At 35.8% G+C, this 16,478-nt stretch overlaps 1 protein-coding gene across 1 annotated transcript; it reads right to left on the bottom strand.

The window, feature by feature from the left end:
* Positions 1–505: 505 nt before the first annotated feature.
* LOC142606937 (glucomannan 4-beta-mannosyltransferase 2) lies at positions 506–7,613 on the bottom strand. The gene is made up of 9 exons (XM_075778314.1): positions 6,897–7,613; positions 6,673–6,771; positions 5,870–6,122; positions 3,913–4,023; positions 2,785–2,921; positions 2,512–2,625; positions 2,175–2,374; positions 1,852–2,076; positions 506–1,303 (listed from the first exon to the last, which is right to left on the bottom strand). The coding sequence occupies exons 1-9, from the start codon at positions 7,224–7,226 to the stop codon at positions 1,141–1,143; spliced, it is 1,632 nt and encodes a 543-aa protein (XP_075634429.1). The 5' UTR covers positions 7,227–7,613; the 3' UTR covers positions 506–1,140.
* Between the last annotated feature and the right edge of the window lie 8,865 nt (positions 7,614–16,478).

The following is a 16,478-nucleotide window of genomic DNA, read 5'->3' as shown; positions in this document are numbered from 1 at the left end:
TTAAACAATGCTACCCTTGACATAATGGTAACAAGAAGTAAGCCAAAAGGTGACCACTGATAGCATGGACTCATAAAACGCAATTCATGCCATCTTACCTATATATGATTGGGACAAGGCATGACAAGTGACATGAAAATGTTCCCTTATGGCCCGGTAAATGCTCTAAGAGCATACATTAATTATCCATTTTAAGAAAATTTTTATGAGGAATTGAAAAAATAGTCAAAACAGTTAATCACTTTTTCATTTTTCCATAAAAAGTTTCTTAAAATAGTTTACTAACGTATGCCCTTAGTGCAAACGTTAGTAAAACCCAAAAATTAAAGCACATGATCTTATAGAAAGAGAGGTAATTGATGCCTAGAGAAAGGACACCAACTGCAAAAAATGTATCACATACTAGTTATCAATATCATTAACCACTTGGGAGCTTTTATATACTTGAGGAACGACTGATTTTTTTATAGGAGCAACGACTAAGTATTCATTTGCTAGAAGAAAATCAGGTAAATTTGATTTTTGATAAAAGTAGACAAACTGTTGCAGTCTTTCAAAGGAAATCAAAATAGCAATTGTTGCTTTTGGTAAAATATTCTCCACCCTTAACTATGGACTTTGACACATTAAAAACCAAAGCGGCATATGAATGCTTAAGCCTATAAATACTTTGATTACAAGTTCACCCTTTTGATTGCTTGGATTATTCACCAAAACTAAGGACAACTAACAAATAGGAAATCGAAAAAAGAAGAAAATCTCGCAATTACAATCTATCAAAACAAATTAAATAACAGTCTCCTTGTTGCCTAAATAATATGCTGTTTCAGCTTCTTCCTTGTACTTGGTTCTGTATAATGTGTTTTCCCAGTAATGTGAACCTTTTCTTTTTGTTATTTTCCAGTATCACTTGAGTGATTGCATGACATATCCTGAGGAAAGCACGGCAAGAACTTTTCTTGTCCAACATGACGAATGAACTCTTCTTGAATAAGTTGACATACTACAAATTGCAATCAATGGTTGCTCAACCCCTTTCCGCAATATATAATTTGTTGTTGGGATGAAAGATATGGACACGACAGGACAAACACTAAAATGATGCACCAATTTAATGTATATAATTTAGGAATACAGCCACTAAGAGCTGGGGATGATGGTGCCAATGTAGCCAAAACCTGCAATGAGGAAGCTAATGGTTTGGAGGAAAAGGTATATGAAGTAGTTGTGCTTCCCATGGACATAGTCATAGCATCCACAGAAGAAGAGGAAAGCTGCAAATCCCAGCTCCAATGTGTTGAGCCTGTTCAAATTTAACCAAGAAGAAACAAAAAAAAGGAAATGCATGTTAGGAAATATATACACACCCTTCACCTTGGTTTTTTACACACACACAACAATTGCACGGCCTAGAAGCAAAATTGTTGATGATAAACTATCGCTTATCCCAAAAGTTTAATTGTTGATGATGAACTATCACTTTAGGTGAAGATTAAGTAGAAAAGAACTGTTGACTTTTTGCAATTGAAAATAGAAAAAGAAAAATCGGAAACTAATCACCACAAATTATTTTCTAGAGTTGTGGAGTTGGCAATTTTGGAAAAATATATTTTGGTCCAACACATGGAATTTCCTGTGTGGCCCTACATCATTTTGTGGGTAGCACATATTTCCCTCTCTCCGCCAGTATTCATGCGTGTCTCAAAGAGACTAGTAGAGAGGGGGGAGTACTATTTGTTTATCATGATCTCCAACTTGAAATGGTCAGAAAATCTTAAATTTTGTTTATACTAACTATCATGCTGATTGCAGTCTATACAGACAGATTTATGAGTTTAAACAAAATTTTACCTATCTGCAAATTTAAATCGTAGTCTTTTAGGAGCTGATTTGGCGTTTGTCTTGTTCTTTGAAGCATCTCCTGATTTGTTCTTGGTAGCAGAATCTCCAAGTTTTTCAGTGACAACCCATTCATTGGCCCTCCCAGCTCCTAGCAGACCAATCCAGGTTGCCTTGGTCCGGTGCATTGACATCACATTCTCAAAAAGAATCCAGTAGAAAAGTAAGTGAATTGACCTGCAAGTTTGAGACTACTTAAGCAAAAGGAGTTCTTGATTTGGGACTAGAATATCTAAGAAATGGGTGATTAAACAAATTTATACAGTAAATCAGACCTTGGAGTTCCTACTGAATTAAGAATGGTGATGACTGAAGGAATATAAACAGCTCCCCAGATTGGAACATGAACTTCAGGAATCAAGATGGTCAGGGGAAGTACAACACAGTAAAAGGAGAAGGTAACCATATGGGCTATGATCTTCCGAACAAAGAAGAAACTGTAAATGACGTACACTTTCTTCCAAAAATTTACTTTCTGCAGCAATGTTTATAAAATAAATAACATTAGAACTTAGAAGCTAAGAAAAAGAAGGCCCGAAATTGTTTGCCAACAAAACTAGATAATTTTATAAGTCTTGTATTCTTCGATAGCATATCATAAATAGAACTGACCTTATTTGTAATTATCTCCATCACCATTTTCCTAAACAGATTAGCAGGGCCACAGGACCACCGGTGCTGCTGGAAACGGAAGGCTTTGAAAGTACTAGGAAGCTCACTTTTCACCTACAACAAAGTTAATTGGTAATTTAGCAAATGCCATAACCTGCTAATATACAAGTTTGCAAGATATAGCTAAGATACAATAGGAGGCAGAGTTCATTTTGTGACCTAGTTAAATTCAGACAAATAGAATAATAACTTCATTTTTGCAATGTTAGATACCTGGAGCTCGCCAAGGTACAAAAATTTCCATCCCTTAAGACTAGCACGGACAGCAAGGTCCATATCCTCCACTGTAGTTCGGTCTTTCCAACCACCCGCATCATTGATAGCAGCAATTCTCCAGACACCAGCAGTCCCTTCATTAATTCATATGCATAAAACAATTCATTATAGATGGCAAAAACATTGCACATGATTGACAGGGTGTGGTGATCGTCAATATAGAACTAATTTGAAATTTATCATTTCAGAATATTAGTGGTACACATATTAAGCTCTTCTTAAGTTATTGATGTACATATTACTTCCAAAGCACAGGTCTTCTGTCCTAGCAAATGTCTCCGGTTCATGGTTTATCGTTTGTGATTCTTCTAAGGTATTCTGAATGGTAGAATAATTTTGTTTGTTAGTGCTATACCATGTATAACATTAACATCGAAAGAAGTACATTGGAATTGTTAATAAATGCGATTTTTTAATTATTTTCTTTAAATCCTTAACTACTCCTGGATGAGCAGTCAAAAATGAATTTAATTTCCTGGGGGAAGTTAACAACGTATGAGCATGACCATTGACCCAAATTTCCCCACTGATCATCATGACACATTCAATTTTGACTCATTGTGAAATTTCAAATCATTGCAATGGTTTAAATTTGAGCCCAAAAACATAAATTGCAATAAAAATCGGTGTTCCAAGAATTTTACCAAAAATTCTTTCCAAGACTCATAATCCATATGTTGAATCATGATAATGATGATTACGACAATGACAGTCTTTACAAGAACATCATTTTCATACTCTGAGAAAATGATATAAACGTAATAAAAAATCTTATAGAGTTGGTGAATTCATCTTTTTCCTAAACACTTGACCTCACCTGCTCCTATCACGCTCACTAACCATAAATATTCCACATAAGTTCTCTTCAGTTCTGTCACATGATGTCCAGTCTCGTACGTTGTTTTTTTAATTATATATTATACTTTTAAAGCATAGTTGAAACAGTCTACCTTGTGTCCATTAAACTAGTACATCAAAATCAATTCAAGTTCTTAAACTAGTCTATACTTGTGAACATTGAACAAGTATAACTAGACTAATTCAAAATTAATTTAAGGTCGTTACCATTAAAACCAAAGAAAGCATGTGTTGCAGACCCAACTTCTTGTTCAACTGTGAAATGGTAATCCAGTGACATTTCTTGCATCCTTGTTAACAGGCACTCATCAGCATTCACTGCAACCATTGAAATAAACAAAACCCATCACTACCACCTCTATATTGGTTTTATTTATTAGATTAGATTAGATATCATAAAGATGTTACATATATTCATAAGCAAAGGCATGGTCAAAGAACTAGTACTTTGTGCTCAAAAGGTTTAAAGCACACATGAATGTCTATCTTATTGTTTATTGTGCTAAAAAAGAAGGGTCAAAGAGACTCAAAGCTTGAACTTAACAAAGGGGAGAAATCTGCCACGGACCCACCCTCACGAATCCCGTGAGACCGGTGAGCTGGCGATCTGCCATTTGATTCTAAACAGTGTGTTAGATACGCCATTGTCATTTGCCCACATATTAGTATAATACAATAGAGATAAAGAGAAAAAAAACAAAAAAGAAGGAGAGGAAAAAAAAAATCCTCACATGATGCTGAGCCATTTACGTCTTGTCCTCACGTGACTCAAATTAAAAATTGCCACGTAATAGGGGAGCACGATGGAGTGAGAGTACACATTACAATTTACAAACAGTCCATGTGTCGGCAGCCAGAGTAAGGTCCACAACTGAGCCTATGGTACTGTCCACTTGCTATTTTTTCCCATCTTTATATTTTATATACCCACTTTTTGTTCAATTATGTAATTCCCCCAAAAGGAAGAAAAAGTAACACCAAAACACCAAAAACTACCAAAATTGTCGATTCTCGTTAATTTAACTGGTAAAATTGTAAAATATGTTGTAGTAGAAGAAAAAATTTGAGTGTGCTTGATCCAAACTTACATAAAACTAATTAATATTTTAATCTGATCACAAAATTGTAGTAGAATAACAGAATACCGACATATGGGGTAGCTAAATCTATCTGCCAAAATCTATGCAAATTATTTATAATAAAGAGCACGTGGAAAGTGGTGCTGCTGAATTTGGTACCCAAACTAAAATGACAAATTAACCCTTCAACTTTTTCTCCAAAAAAAAAAAAAAAAACCTTCAACTTTTACGCATTTCACTTACACATTTCACTGTACCAAGAGAGTTGACCATGTGATCCGTACCAACAGATCTGAATCGTCGGTAAAGGCAGTACATTGTACATTTACTAATAACCATTCTGGTTTTTTCAACAAAATGACAAACCTACCCCAACTTCTAGCACTGTTATCCTGGAAAATAACTGACAGTGAGTCGACTCTTGGTCTAAGGTTTAGGACACTTGCGTCATTTAAGGACCAAAAAGAATTTCTCATTGACTAAATTAAGAGCTAAAAAATTTGCTGTGGGGGGCATTTATGTCCAACAGATTAGCTGCTCCTAAGACTGGACACAAATCCTTATTATTAACTAATTAATGGTCACTAAATATGTGGTAATTAAATACTCCTCCTAAGATTAAATAAAAAACTATAAAAACTAATCGTATTTTGTCTTTATTTTTTTTTTTTTTTTATTGAATCGTATTTTTGTTGGATACTTGGATTTAAATCTAAGGGCTTAAGATGTATCCAATTATGGGACCCATGGCCCGTGATGTACGGCCTAGAGACAAACAAGTGTCAAAATCAAGGAGCCTCAGTCCCAGTGGACTCTACTATTGAGTCCTACACCGTGATTTATGGTGGCCCATCGCACGCCATTCAGGTCTGCGAACAATTCCAGCCGACTAGATGTGAAAATAAAAAAAACAACAAAAAAAACTATGAAAGTCCAAATACTATTATAAACCAAAAAAGAGAAAGAGCAAGGAAAGAGCACCGACACTTTCTAAAACAAATCCAAAGATAATAAACACCTATTAAATGGACCGTGATTAATGGCCAAAAAATGTGATTAATATCTTTGTGTTTTTCAGAGCTTACCAAATCTCCAGCGAGCTTGAACCAGAGCAATTTCAGGGTTATGGACCAAGAAAGGAATGGCTCGCCTTAGAAAATCAGGCTCAGGACTGAAATCAGCGTCGAAAATGACCACATATTCGCAGTGTTTAACGTAGCTTCTCTTGAGGCCTTCTTTGAGAGCACCAGCTTTGTATCCACCCCTGGTCTCTCTAATTTGGTACCTTATGTTTATGCCTTTGCTAGCCCATCTTTGGCATTCTAGCTCAATCATATGCTGCAATTTTAATTGGGTGATTAATATAATCCCAAAATTGAAACACTTTTTTTTTTAACATCATAAATTGGTCTTAGTAGCAGAACCCAGATCAGGAATTTGATGTTTACAAAACATAATATTGCTGGTTTTTAGAATTTGGGCATGTAAAGGACCATGAAATGTGACACAACATAAGAGAAAATGCTCCTGTGAACTAAATTGATAAAAAAAAAGTCAAAAACAAATAGACCCAGAAGAGAAAAAAGGAAAAAAAAGAAAAAGAAAAAGAAAAAGACTGAAATGATTAGGAAGGAATGCAAAGATGCATAATTTGGGAATTGAATGCATATTTCAGCAAAAAAGTAATGCAGAATTGACCCACATCAGAGGAAAAAAGAAAATTGCAATACTTGTACAACAAAATAAGAAAAAAAAAATGTTTAGTGCCAAATTAAAGACTAGCTAAAGCAAAGTTAAATGAAAACTGTTAGATTTTAGGGGAGTGATTTGATGGCTTTGCCACATGGAGTACCTATACAGCAAAAAAAGACACATGGGATGGGAGTACCTTGACAGCAGGGTCAGTTGAATCATCGAGGACTTGGATCACGAGACGATCCGACGGCCATGAAAGTCCGCATGCTGCTCCAATGGAGACTTTGTAAACCTGGGGTAAAAAACAACAAAAAGAATCAAACTTCAGAGATTTCTCAAAAACCCAGAAACATAAAAACCATCAAAAAGAGAACTACAATGGTAAAAACAGCAAGCTAAAGTAAACATAAACCGGACCTCTCTTTCATTGTACATTGGGATTTGGACAAGAACCACAGGGAAATTGGAGCTGCCCAGTTCCACATCATCTTGTATGGGCTCGTAGTTGTAACGTTTTTCTGGTTTCTTCCAGAAGAGCTTGACTAGGATTATGACAATACCCATGTAAACCCTCTCCATGAAGAGCATGAGTGACATGGCCAAGCAAATGTACACACCAAGTCTCAGCAAAGGGACTATCAATGGTGCTTTGATAAGCTCCCACATCATCCCAATTTGTCCTGCAAGCTCATCTCTCACCCCTTGGAATGTCTCTGGCAACACAAGCTTTTGTGTAATTTCAGCCATTTCTCTCTCACTCTCTCACTGGTAAAAAGCTTTTTGTGCCTACTTCAAACCCCCAAGTAGATCTCTCTAATTTGGGTTTATAAATGCACAGAATGTGGTAGAGTTGAGAGACTAATAGGTGGATCAGTGACTTAAATTGATAAGGATATGCAGAAAAAGTTGTGGGTACTAGTGCTACAGATCTCTCTCTTCCTAGAAATGGCAAGTACAGAAAAATCTCAATTTTCTGCTCTATCCAAGCCTCCTCTCTCACAATCTATGCCAGCCAATACTTACCCTTTCTTAATTTCTATCAATATGAAACAGAGACAGAGCAGTATTGGGGCATTGTAAGAGGGAGAGAGAGAGAGAGTGAGAGAGAGGAGTAATTGATAGAGAGAGAGACATAGGTTCTTTTATAGTCAGTTTTGGACTTTTTAGTACTGTTTGATTTATGTTTAATTTGTTTTATTTCTTTTTATGTCAGAATTTCTTTTATATTAATGACTCTTTATAATCATTTTGTTGCCTTAAAAAATTGGTAGAAAGCATAAAAACTAAAAAACTGTTCCAACCGCAAAGCGTTGTTAGTGAATTGACTGCATAATCAATTACAGTTTTTACAAGATTTGTCACTGATTTACAAGGAGGGCACCATTGTCATTACAATAAGGAAAGACATAGAAGTGAACTACTCCATGGAATTATTTAGTGGACCATTGCATGTTGCATGTGAATGAAGTGGCTTTGCACAGAAAAGAAAAACACGAAAAGAAAAACACAAAAAGAGAGTGTGGCTTCTTTTGATTGGCTAGTGATCTTGTCCAGTGGGCTAAAAAAGATGAAGCTCGTGGAATCTGCAAGTTTTAACTGTTAAAGACTGTCAGGCGTGTCAATTAATCGACAACTATAATTGCTTGATTTTTTAAGTGCATTGTGATTCTGTAACTGTAAAATGGGTCTAAACTTTAAACTCTAATAATAAGAAGAAAATCACCATGAGTTCTGACATATCACGTCAAAGCACATTCTTTCCTTTTCCACAGTCATTCCGGAGAAGAAGTAGTATTCTTTAAGTTTCCTCCTTTTCCGGTTTTGAAAACAGAAAATTTGTCTTTAGGCAAGCAAATCTGGGACACTTCTTATAAAGTGACAAATTTCCTTATAAGATCTGACTTCATGAAAAGCACTAAATTCGGAGGGTGTAAGACGGTAAGCAATTAGCAATGTGTCACCATGGTTCGAATTTGACTCAATTTTGTACCAAAGAATATTGAGGAAGCAACAACAAAGTTCACAGCTTTTAAGATGATATTGTAATTGATATACAATAAAATGATACAAGAGGTAGTCCTATGTAAAAATGATATTGTACGTCATGTAAAAGTGATATTGCACTCATTAGAAGATATCGCATTTTAACAGTTATAAAATTCGTTGTGTTTATACCATTGTTGAAAAAAACTTTATACTTAATACAATCACAATATATTAGTTCTATATTACAAATAGAATTTCCCTATAAATTGACTTGGGCAACACAATTCTCAATCACACAACATAATAGTTCAAACGACTATTCATGTGTGTTTTTAAATTGTATGACTTATTTAATAAGTGTGCCCTTTGTTAAAGTGACTTAATAAGTCCTATGATTAAAATACACATGACTGATCATTTGAATTGTTGCGTAATGGATTAAAGGCAATTCATCCTAACTAGTTTGATTGAATAATTTTAACTATATTTAAGTAGAAACAGGTTGACTCATTTTTATTTCCATGACAAGGAAGTCGTTTGTTGCTAGGAATGGTAACGGATCGAGTTCGGGTTCAGGTCAGGTTTCTTTATGCCCGAGCCCAACCCACGGGCCTATACCCGTTACTCGAACTCAACCCGTTTAATAAACGGATTTTTTTTTTGCACCCAAACCAGCCCCATTGGGTTGCGCAGGCCCCGTCCCGTAATGCTCAGGCCAAAATCACAATTCACAAACATAGAAAATCACGATTCACAATCCCAAAATCACAAACACAGAAATCATTGAATATACATGTAATGAACCCAAAAATTAAATAAAAATTGTGGGGGTACTAGAATTCCGAGTAAAGCAGTTATGCCACGTGTCATAGCATGGCCGAGAAGGGCAGTTACTGCGCCGAGGAGTCCACGTCCTCGGATTTCATGATCACGTCATCAAATGAGGCCTTATTGTAAGGAAAAAGCTTTGGGAAGGGGACTAGCACTAACGTGATTGAAGACCTGGAGGCTGCCACCACATTCAATGCATTCTACCAAACCTCCTGGTCATATTTATGTGAAGAAGACCTTTAAACAGTGCTGCCTTAGTTGCTGCATCTCACAGGGGTACATGGAAGGTGGTTGATGGGATTAGCACTTGAGTGGTGGCCTACGTGATCAACAAATGGAAGGCTAGGATCATCTAAAAGTGCCTATATAAGGTAGAAAATCCCCCGAAGAGTGGGGATTGAAAAACTAGCAGAAAAAAACACTGTAGCACAAAGAAGGGAAACTGTAAACAAGTCTGATAGTGATATATATTCAAGAACAAAACCTCCTCGAACTTATCCAAGGAGAATTATCCTTCTCAATACTATGATTGCTTTCTGTTTTTCCTTATCTATTTGTTATTCTTGGCCCATGGTAAGTGTTATCTCACCCATAAAAGCTTAGTTTCAGAGCCCATTCTCTAACAAATTCATTGTGTTGGGCTATTTGGGTATGGGTCCTTCAATTGTTTAGGCCTGGGAGTCAAATCCAATCCTTACAATTGGCGCTGTCTATAGGGATTTACTTGAACTGTAGGACTTTTAGCGCTTAGCTATGGTAGGCTTAGGGCCAAGGCCAAACTGGGAGGAGTCTGTTGGCTCTCAACGCCAGGATCGCTTCCTCAACCTTGAAAGAATAGGGGATAGAGAGGTCATTATGCATACTATACATACTAGCAGGAGCTAATCTCGAGGAAGGAGCTATGTCTCTCATAAGGAAAATACCAGAAGCATGCAGCGGAAAATAGACCGCCTCTGCAGAGCTGCGAAATGATAGGAGAAAAAGGACTCCTTCACACTTTGACCACTCTTCCGAGGATGGATGGCAGTTATAGGCTCAAATCAAGGACTCCCCTCAATGAGTCTTTTTCAAAGGAGGAGGAGCACCATCGTAGGGGCAGAAACAGGGGCTCGTCCCACGAAGGCCTAATGAATGACGCCATGAGCAGAGCGTTGAACCAGATCTCCAAGTTGCCCTTCACGCGTAGAATTGGGGTAGGAAGACTTCCTCGCTAGTTTACCCAGCCTACGTTTACCATGTACAACTGTAGGACAGACCCCATGGAGTATGTGAGCCACTTCAACCAAAGAATGACTATACATTCCAAAAACGAGGCCCTAATGTGCAGGGTGTTCCCCTTCAGTTTAGGTCCCGTGGCGATGAAATAGTTTAGCAACTCGAAGGAACGCTCCATCGACTCTTTTAGGGAGCTTACTCAGGCATTTGGGCTCGTTTTATCACTTGCAGTAGGGTTCCTCGACCTCTGAACTTACTGTTGTCCATGGCGATGCGTGAAGGGGAGACCTTGAAAATGTATTGCGACAGGTACTGGGAGATGCTTAAGGAGATTGAGGGAAATTTTGATGACATGGCCATAATCACCTTTAAGGTCGGCCTGCCCACCGAGCATGATTTGAGGAAGTCCTTAACAAGAAAGCCTATGGGGACTGTGCGCCAGCTCATAGATCGCATCGATGAGTACAAACGGGTCGAGGGAGACCAGCAGCAAGGAAATGGAAAGGTTAAGGTGATCTCTCAGGAGATAAGGGATTTCAGATCGGACCGATACAATAACAATAGACCTTTGAGGGATTTCGCTGGGCCCTCGAGACCGACTATTACCTAGGCAGTTAGCACAGTGTTTCGAGAGCCCGTGCACCGGGTCTTGGAAAAAATAAGGAACAAGCCCTACTTTAAGTAGCCAAATAAGATGGGGGGGACCCCATGAAGCGCAACCAGAGTCTCCATTGCCAATACCACTAGGATCATGGGCATACTACTGAGGACTGTAGGACTTTATGGAACCATCTAGTGTAGCTGGTAGAGGCAGGAAAGTTGAAGCAGTTCCTATATCAGTCTAATGAGCAAGGCAACTAGCCTAGGCCAAGAGCGCGTGGAGATGCTTCTTCAAAACCCCTATTGGGAACAATTAGTGTAATCTTCGTTGCTTCAGGCAGAATTGGTTCCCTTCCATCTAGGGTAATGGCCATAGATCAAACAACCGCTGAAGACCTGACCCTAGGTTCGAAGAGGAGCAGAGTGGGAGTCCGACCAGCCTTAAGCTTTTTTTACGAGGATAAAGTGGGAACCTCACAACCGCATGATGACGCCTTTGTGGTTACCCTAAGAATTGGGGGGTATGACGTTAAAAGGGTGTTGGTAGATCAGGGCAACGGTACAAAGATCATGTACCCTGATCTATACAAGGGGCTAAGTCTAAGGCCAGAAGACCTAACTAGCTACAACTCCCCTCTAGTGGGTTTTGATGGAAATGTTATTAACCCAAAGGGGCAAATTAGACTGCCCATGCAGATGAGATCAGAATGTTGGGCTTTGTGGAGCCTAGTTGTGTTTGATCCGGTTGGTGACCCAACTTGACTCGAATAATGTTGTGTGGTTTTTAATGAGAGATTTTCTATGGCTTAGTCCATGTAGCGAAGGCTTGGGCTGTTGCTCCCGGGAAAATATTTTGACCCGTTTTGTAGTCCATTGTGAATCTTGTGCGCAGGATGTAGAAAATGTTATTTTATGATTAGGGTTTCGTGGTTGTCGTTTTTGAGAGAGAAAATAGAATGTAGCTGCACTTTGTATTTTTCCCTGATAATAGTGAAATTTCGCAATTCCGTGGACGTAAGCACAAGAGTTGCACCTTTTATGAACCATTGATTACTATTAGATCTAAGGGTCAGAAAACACTCATAGTAGTATCATTATTGCTCCCTAAAAATTATTGATTTAAGCATTAACTCTTCTTATTAAAGGGAAAAAAAAACCATCGCATTAACTTCTTCTTTTTTCGTCCATATCATCATCTTCTTCCTCTTGTCTTTTTTTTTTTTTGTACTACACTTTCAGGCCTCCATCATGAATGGTGGAGATAACATCTCAAGTCTTTTCTACTTCTTAGACTCGTTGTTGGAAAAAATTCTGAAAATAACTCTTAAGTCCTTTTCTTATTGCTAGGCTCGCTGTTGAAAGAATTCTGAATATAACGCCTCTATATATAAACAAAATATTTTAGTCAAGATTCTCTCTTAAAGTTAATGTGAAAGTTCTTCTCATGGTTCCTCCACAAAGAAATTTCTTCAATAGAAAACGCGTCATCCACTTAAAAACTCCTTTATAAATACAAGACTATTATTAATGGTGGTAATGGAAATCCAAATTTAAGAAATATCTTTTCACTACAATAGTTTTAAAGTACATGTGGTCTCCTCAACGTCAACTATAAAATTACCTAGTAACACCAGACTAATAAACAAAAGAGAAGCTCTGTGGCTACTTTCTAACCCAACTATGAGAATTTTATGAATGGTGGAAGCCTGAAAGTATAGTGCAAGAAGAAAGACAAGAGGAAGAAGATGATGATATGGACGAAAAAAAGGAGTTAATGCTGTGGTTTTTTTTTCCCCCTTTAATAAGAAGAGTTAATGCCTAAATCAGTAATTTCTAGAGAGTAATAATGATATTACTATGAGTGTTTTTTGACCCTTGGATCTTATGGTAATCAATGGTTCACAAAAGGTGTAAAGTTATACCAGGTGTAACTTGAACTCATCTCATATATATATATGAGGGTATTTTAGTACTTAAGGATATAACCGAGTTGGGTTAGGTCCGAGTTTTTATTAAAACCCGAACCCGACCCGGACCCGTTTCGAGGTTTTTTTTTTAAACCCAAACCTGACCCTATTCTTTATTGGGTTGGGTAAAACTCAACCCATTAGGGTTGGGCTTGGCTGGGTACCCGCGAGTCGGGCAGTTTTTGCTACCCTTGTTTGTTGCATTCTTTTGTTGATAATTTGATAGTCAATTTGAATTCTAGATGTTTCCGTTGTAAACACTAATAAATGTCAACCAATTGAATGATGAGGCTCTTGGTAATTACATAATCTATAAGGTATAGTTTCCAATCAATTTCTTTTATATTTATATAAAAACATAGTTACTAAACTCAAATTGACCCAATTAGTTGGATTGGTGGGCGGTTGACTTGATATCTTGACTAATACAAGTGTTTGATAGGACCATATAATCGTATGAACTAGTTATACCTAGTCAAACTTGATGAAAGTTCATTGTAACTCATTCAAGTTGAATAGGTTCTTTTAAAAAGTCCAAGTTTTTTTTTATGTAGGCCAAATCACTTATCTACCTAATTTGACATTTTTTTTTGTAAAAAAGAAAAAAGAAAAAGAAAATCTATATTAAGGGGGGGGAAAATCAACTAATACAATATCTTCCACAATTTATTTGTGACGACTTCTAAAATTGTATCTATTAATTTACATAAACTTCCAATAAGTCTAATTGTATCTTTTACTTTATTTTATATAAAGTCCCAATATCTTCCTTGATTTATTGTAATTATTTTAAAAATTTTGTAAAATATTCTTAATTTTTAATTAAATTGTACTTCAATTAGTGATATACTTTTTGACCAGGGCAGGCTAAGTACTTATCCTATTTGTTAATCTCGTGGTTCGACTCTTTTCCTTCCTAAACCTTTAAACAATCCGTACATGGAGTAGTACCAATTTAATTACAAAACCATTGGCATCATTCTCCATTTCTCAAATGAAAATTTTCGTATTTCAGATTAAATATAAGAAATTTAAAGATATTAAATTATAAATGATATGAAAATTATGAAATAAAATTCATGAAGTAACCGTAGTAATTAAAGCAATTCTTGGTCTAGACCAGTTGACCCCCAATCAAAGCCATATTCTTGGCTTCATCCGTAAACTCTTGCAGAGAGAGAGAGAGAGAGAGAGAGGTGGCTTATGACAAGCTCGTCTGGGCACCCTCTGTGGCGCCTATTTGTCATTCAACCAAATATAAAACCACATTTTTGTCACGCCATTAAATTGTTTCAATTTTTCTTTCACAATTTATATACATATGGGCCCTTGTGTCGTATTGTCATTTGGTTGAAAGCGATATGGGTGAGTAACACTCCTAAATTCCTAATGGCTTGTGCTAATTGACAAGCACGAGAGCCAACCCCCCTTAATTAGTGCCACTTATTTCTACCTGAAATTAATGTACCCTTTTTGTTTTTTTTCTTCCCATTTTCTTTTTGGGAGGAAACTAAGGGAAGGAATTGATAAATATTGTTTCAGTAATTTACATATTATAAAAATAAAAGAAAAGGACATAACTAGGTATAGAGTTAATAGCATTTATTTATTATGGCATTATTTTTTTGGTCAATCCCATTTATTTGAGATTTTTTTATAATAATTCTACAAGGGAAATGTTGTGTATAATATTTTCACAACGAATTATAATTGGCAAATTGTTACTAATTGTTATTGATGGGCAACAAAATAATTTTAGTTGCAAATTTAACATAGAATCAATAACAGTTTACCACTTATTATTTGTTATGAAAATATTGTAGAAGTAGCATTTTTCATTCGATAATTGGGGGATAAAAGATTTTAAATTTGAACATCTCCATCAGAGATACTAGAAAGTGCCACTTTTTTGTTGTTGTTGTTGTTGTGGAGAATCAAACACCATACACAATGGGAAGAAAATGAGATTCTAACATAAAATACACTACAAACTCCACTTATAATAATTTTTAAGAGAATGCAAAGCAAGTTATACTATACACAATAGTAGCCCAACAAATGTAAATTGAGCTACAATACTTGGCCATTTATTTGAAATTGAAGTAATTGACTTCAACTTTGAGTTATTCTAGTCAGGGCTAAACCATCCAAAAATAAACTGAAACGAACATTAGCTCAATTTTCTTGGTCTTCTATCACAATCGATGCAGTATTTTTTCACTGTTTTAATTTTTAAAGAAGGAATTTCACGTTTTTGGCTATTACATAATTTATATTCAATCACTCCGCGCTCAGTGGCATTTCATAAGCTGCTCAATTCCTAGAGGTTTTATTCTTATCTTCTCTATCAGTATTAAAAAGTCGGAAGTGCTGTGGTCAAAGTTTTGGTGATGATGGATGGTTAGATTTGTTTGTTACAACAAAGGTCATATCTCGGGCTTTTGCAATGCAGCAAACACGATCACTAGTCAAGTTCTATTCAATTCTATTACAAAGAAATATTAAAGAATTGCTATGTTTATTTCGATATTAACATTTTTTGAAAAGTCTCATAAAAATATATTTTTTGAAAAGTGAATCATTTTTGGAAAAAAAAAAAGTTCTAGAAAATTATCCAATTTTCCTATATTTGATAGTAATCTTAAAACGAGTTAAAAATCTATCTCTTTCACTTTCTTTATTTAGTTTCGTGCGAGATATAGGTTTTTTCCTTATTTACCTTAGCATAAGATATAATTTTTTTGGATAAAATTTTATAGAAAACAACTCTATCTCATACGAAACTAAATAATAAAAACAACTATATTTCACGTGAAGCTAAATAAGAAAAATTAAAAGATAATTTTTCTTTAATTCTTATATTTTTTATACTAGCAAATAGAAAATGCAAAAACAAAATTATCTTAATATAAGAATTTTATTAAAACAAACGGAGCGCTTGTTGATAAGATGATAAATACATTATTCATTAAAAAAAGAAAGTTTTGGTCTTAGACTCTTTGTAGCAATTTAGCAAGGTAAAATTACATATGAAGGACCTAATCTACATCTATCAATTTGGGCTTGAAAAATAGGTTGTAAGGTATGAAGATATTTTTTTTTATATACAAGGTATGAAGATATTAAACATCCACATATCCTGATGTTAAAATTAGTCTCCTACTATTTAACAGTCCATAAATCTATTAAGCAACTCAATGCATTCACATCATGTATTCCAAAATAAAAAAAAGAACATAACTTCAACAAAGGACAAATTAGAAAAGCATATTTTGAGAATTTTAATTGATAAAAGAAATCCCTCTATAAGAATCTCAAGGTGAAAACTGTAGATATCGACATATTGTCCTCGTATCTTAAAGGACTTACAATTAGTACTAATTTAAGTACAAGAAAAATT

This window comes from Castanea sativa, chromosome 8, assembly GCF_040712315.1.
Source record: "Castanea sativa cultivar Marrone di Chiusa Pesio chromosome 8, ASM4071231v1".
Lineage (NCBI taxonomy): Eukaryota > Viridiplantae > Streptophyta > Magnoliopsida > Fagales > Fagaceae > Castanea > Castanea sativa.
The sequence above is the reverse complement of the archived record's forward strand: the minus strand, read 5'-3'. Positions and strand labels throughout refer to the sequence as shown.

Excerpts from the sequence above, each read along its gene's own strand:
- LOC142606937 (XM_075778314.1), bottom strand. The coding sequence starts at position 7,226 with ATGGCTGAAATTACACAAAAGCTTGTGTTGCCAGAGACATTCCAAGGG. Across the intron at positions 6,772-6,896 it reads CAATGTACAATGAAAGAGAG|GTTTACAAAGTCTCCATTGG; the intron begins GTCCGGTTTATG and ends TTTTTACCCCAG. Across the intron at positions 1,304-1,851 it reads CGATTTAAATTTGCAGATAG|GCTCAACACATTGGAGCTGG; the intron begins GTAAAATTTTGT and ends AAATTTGAACAG.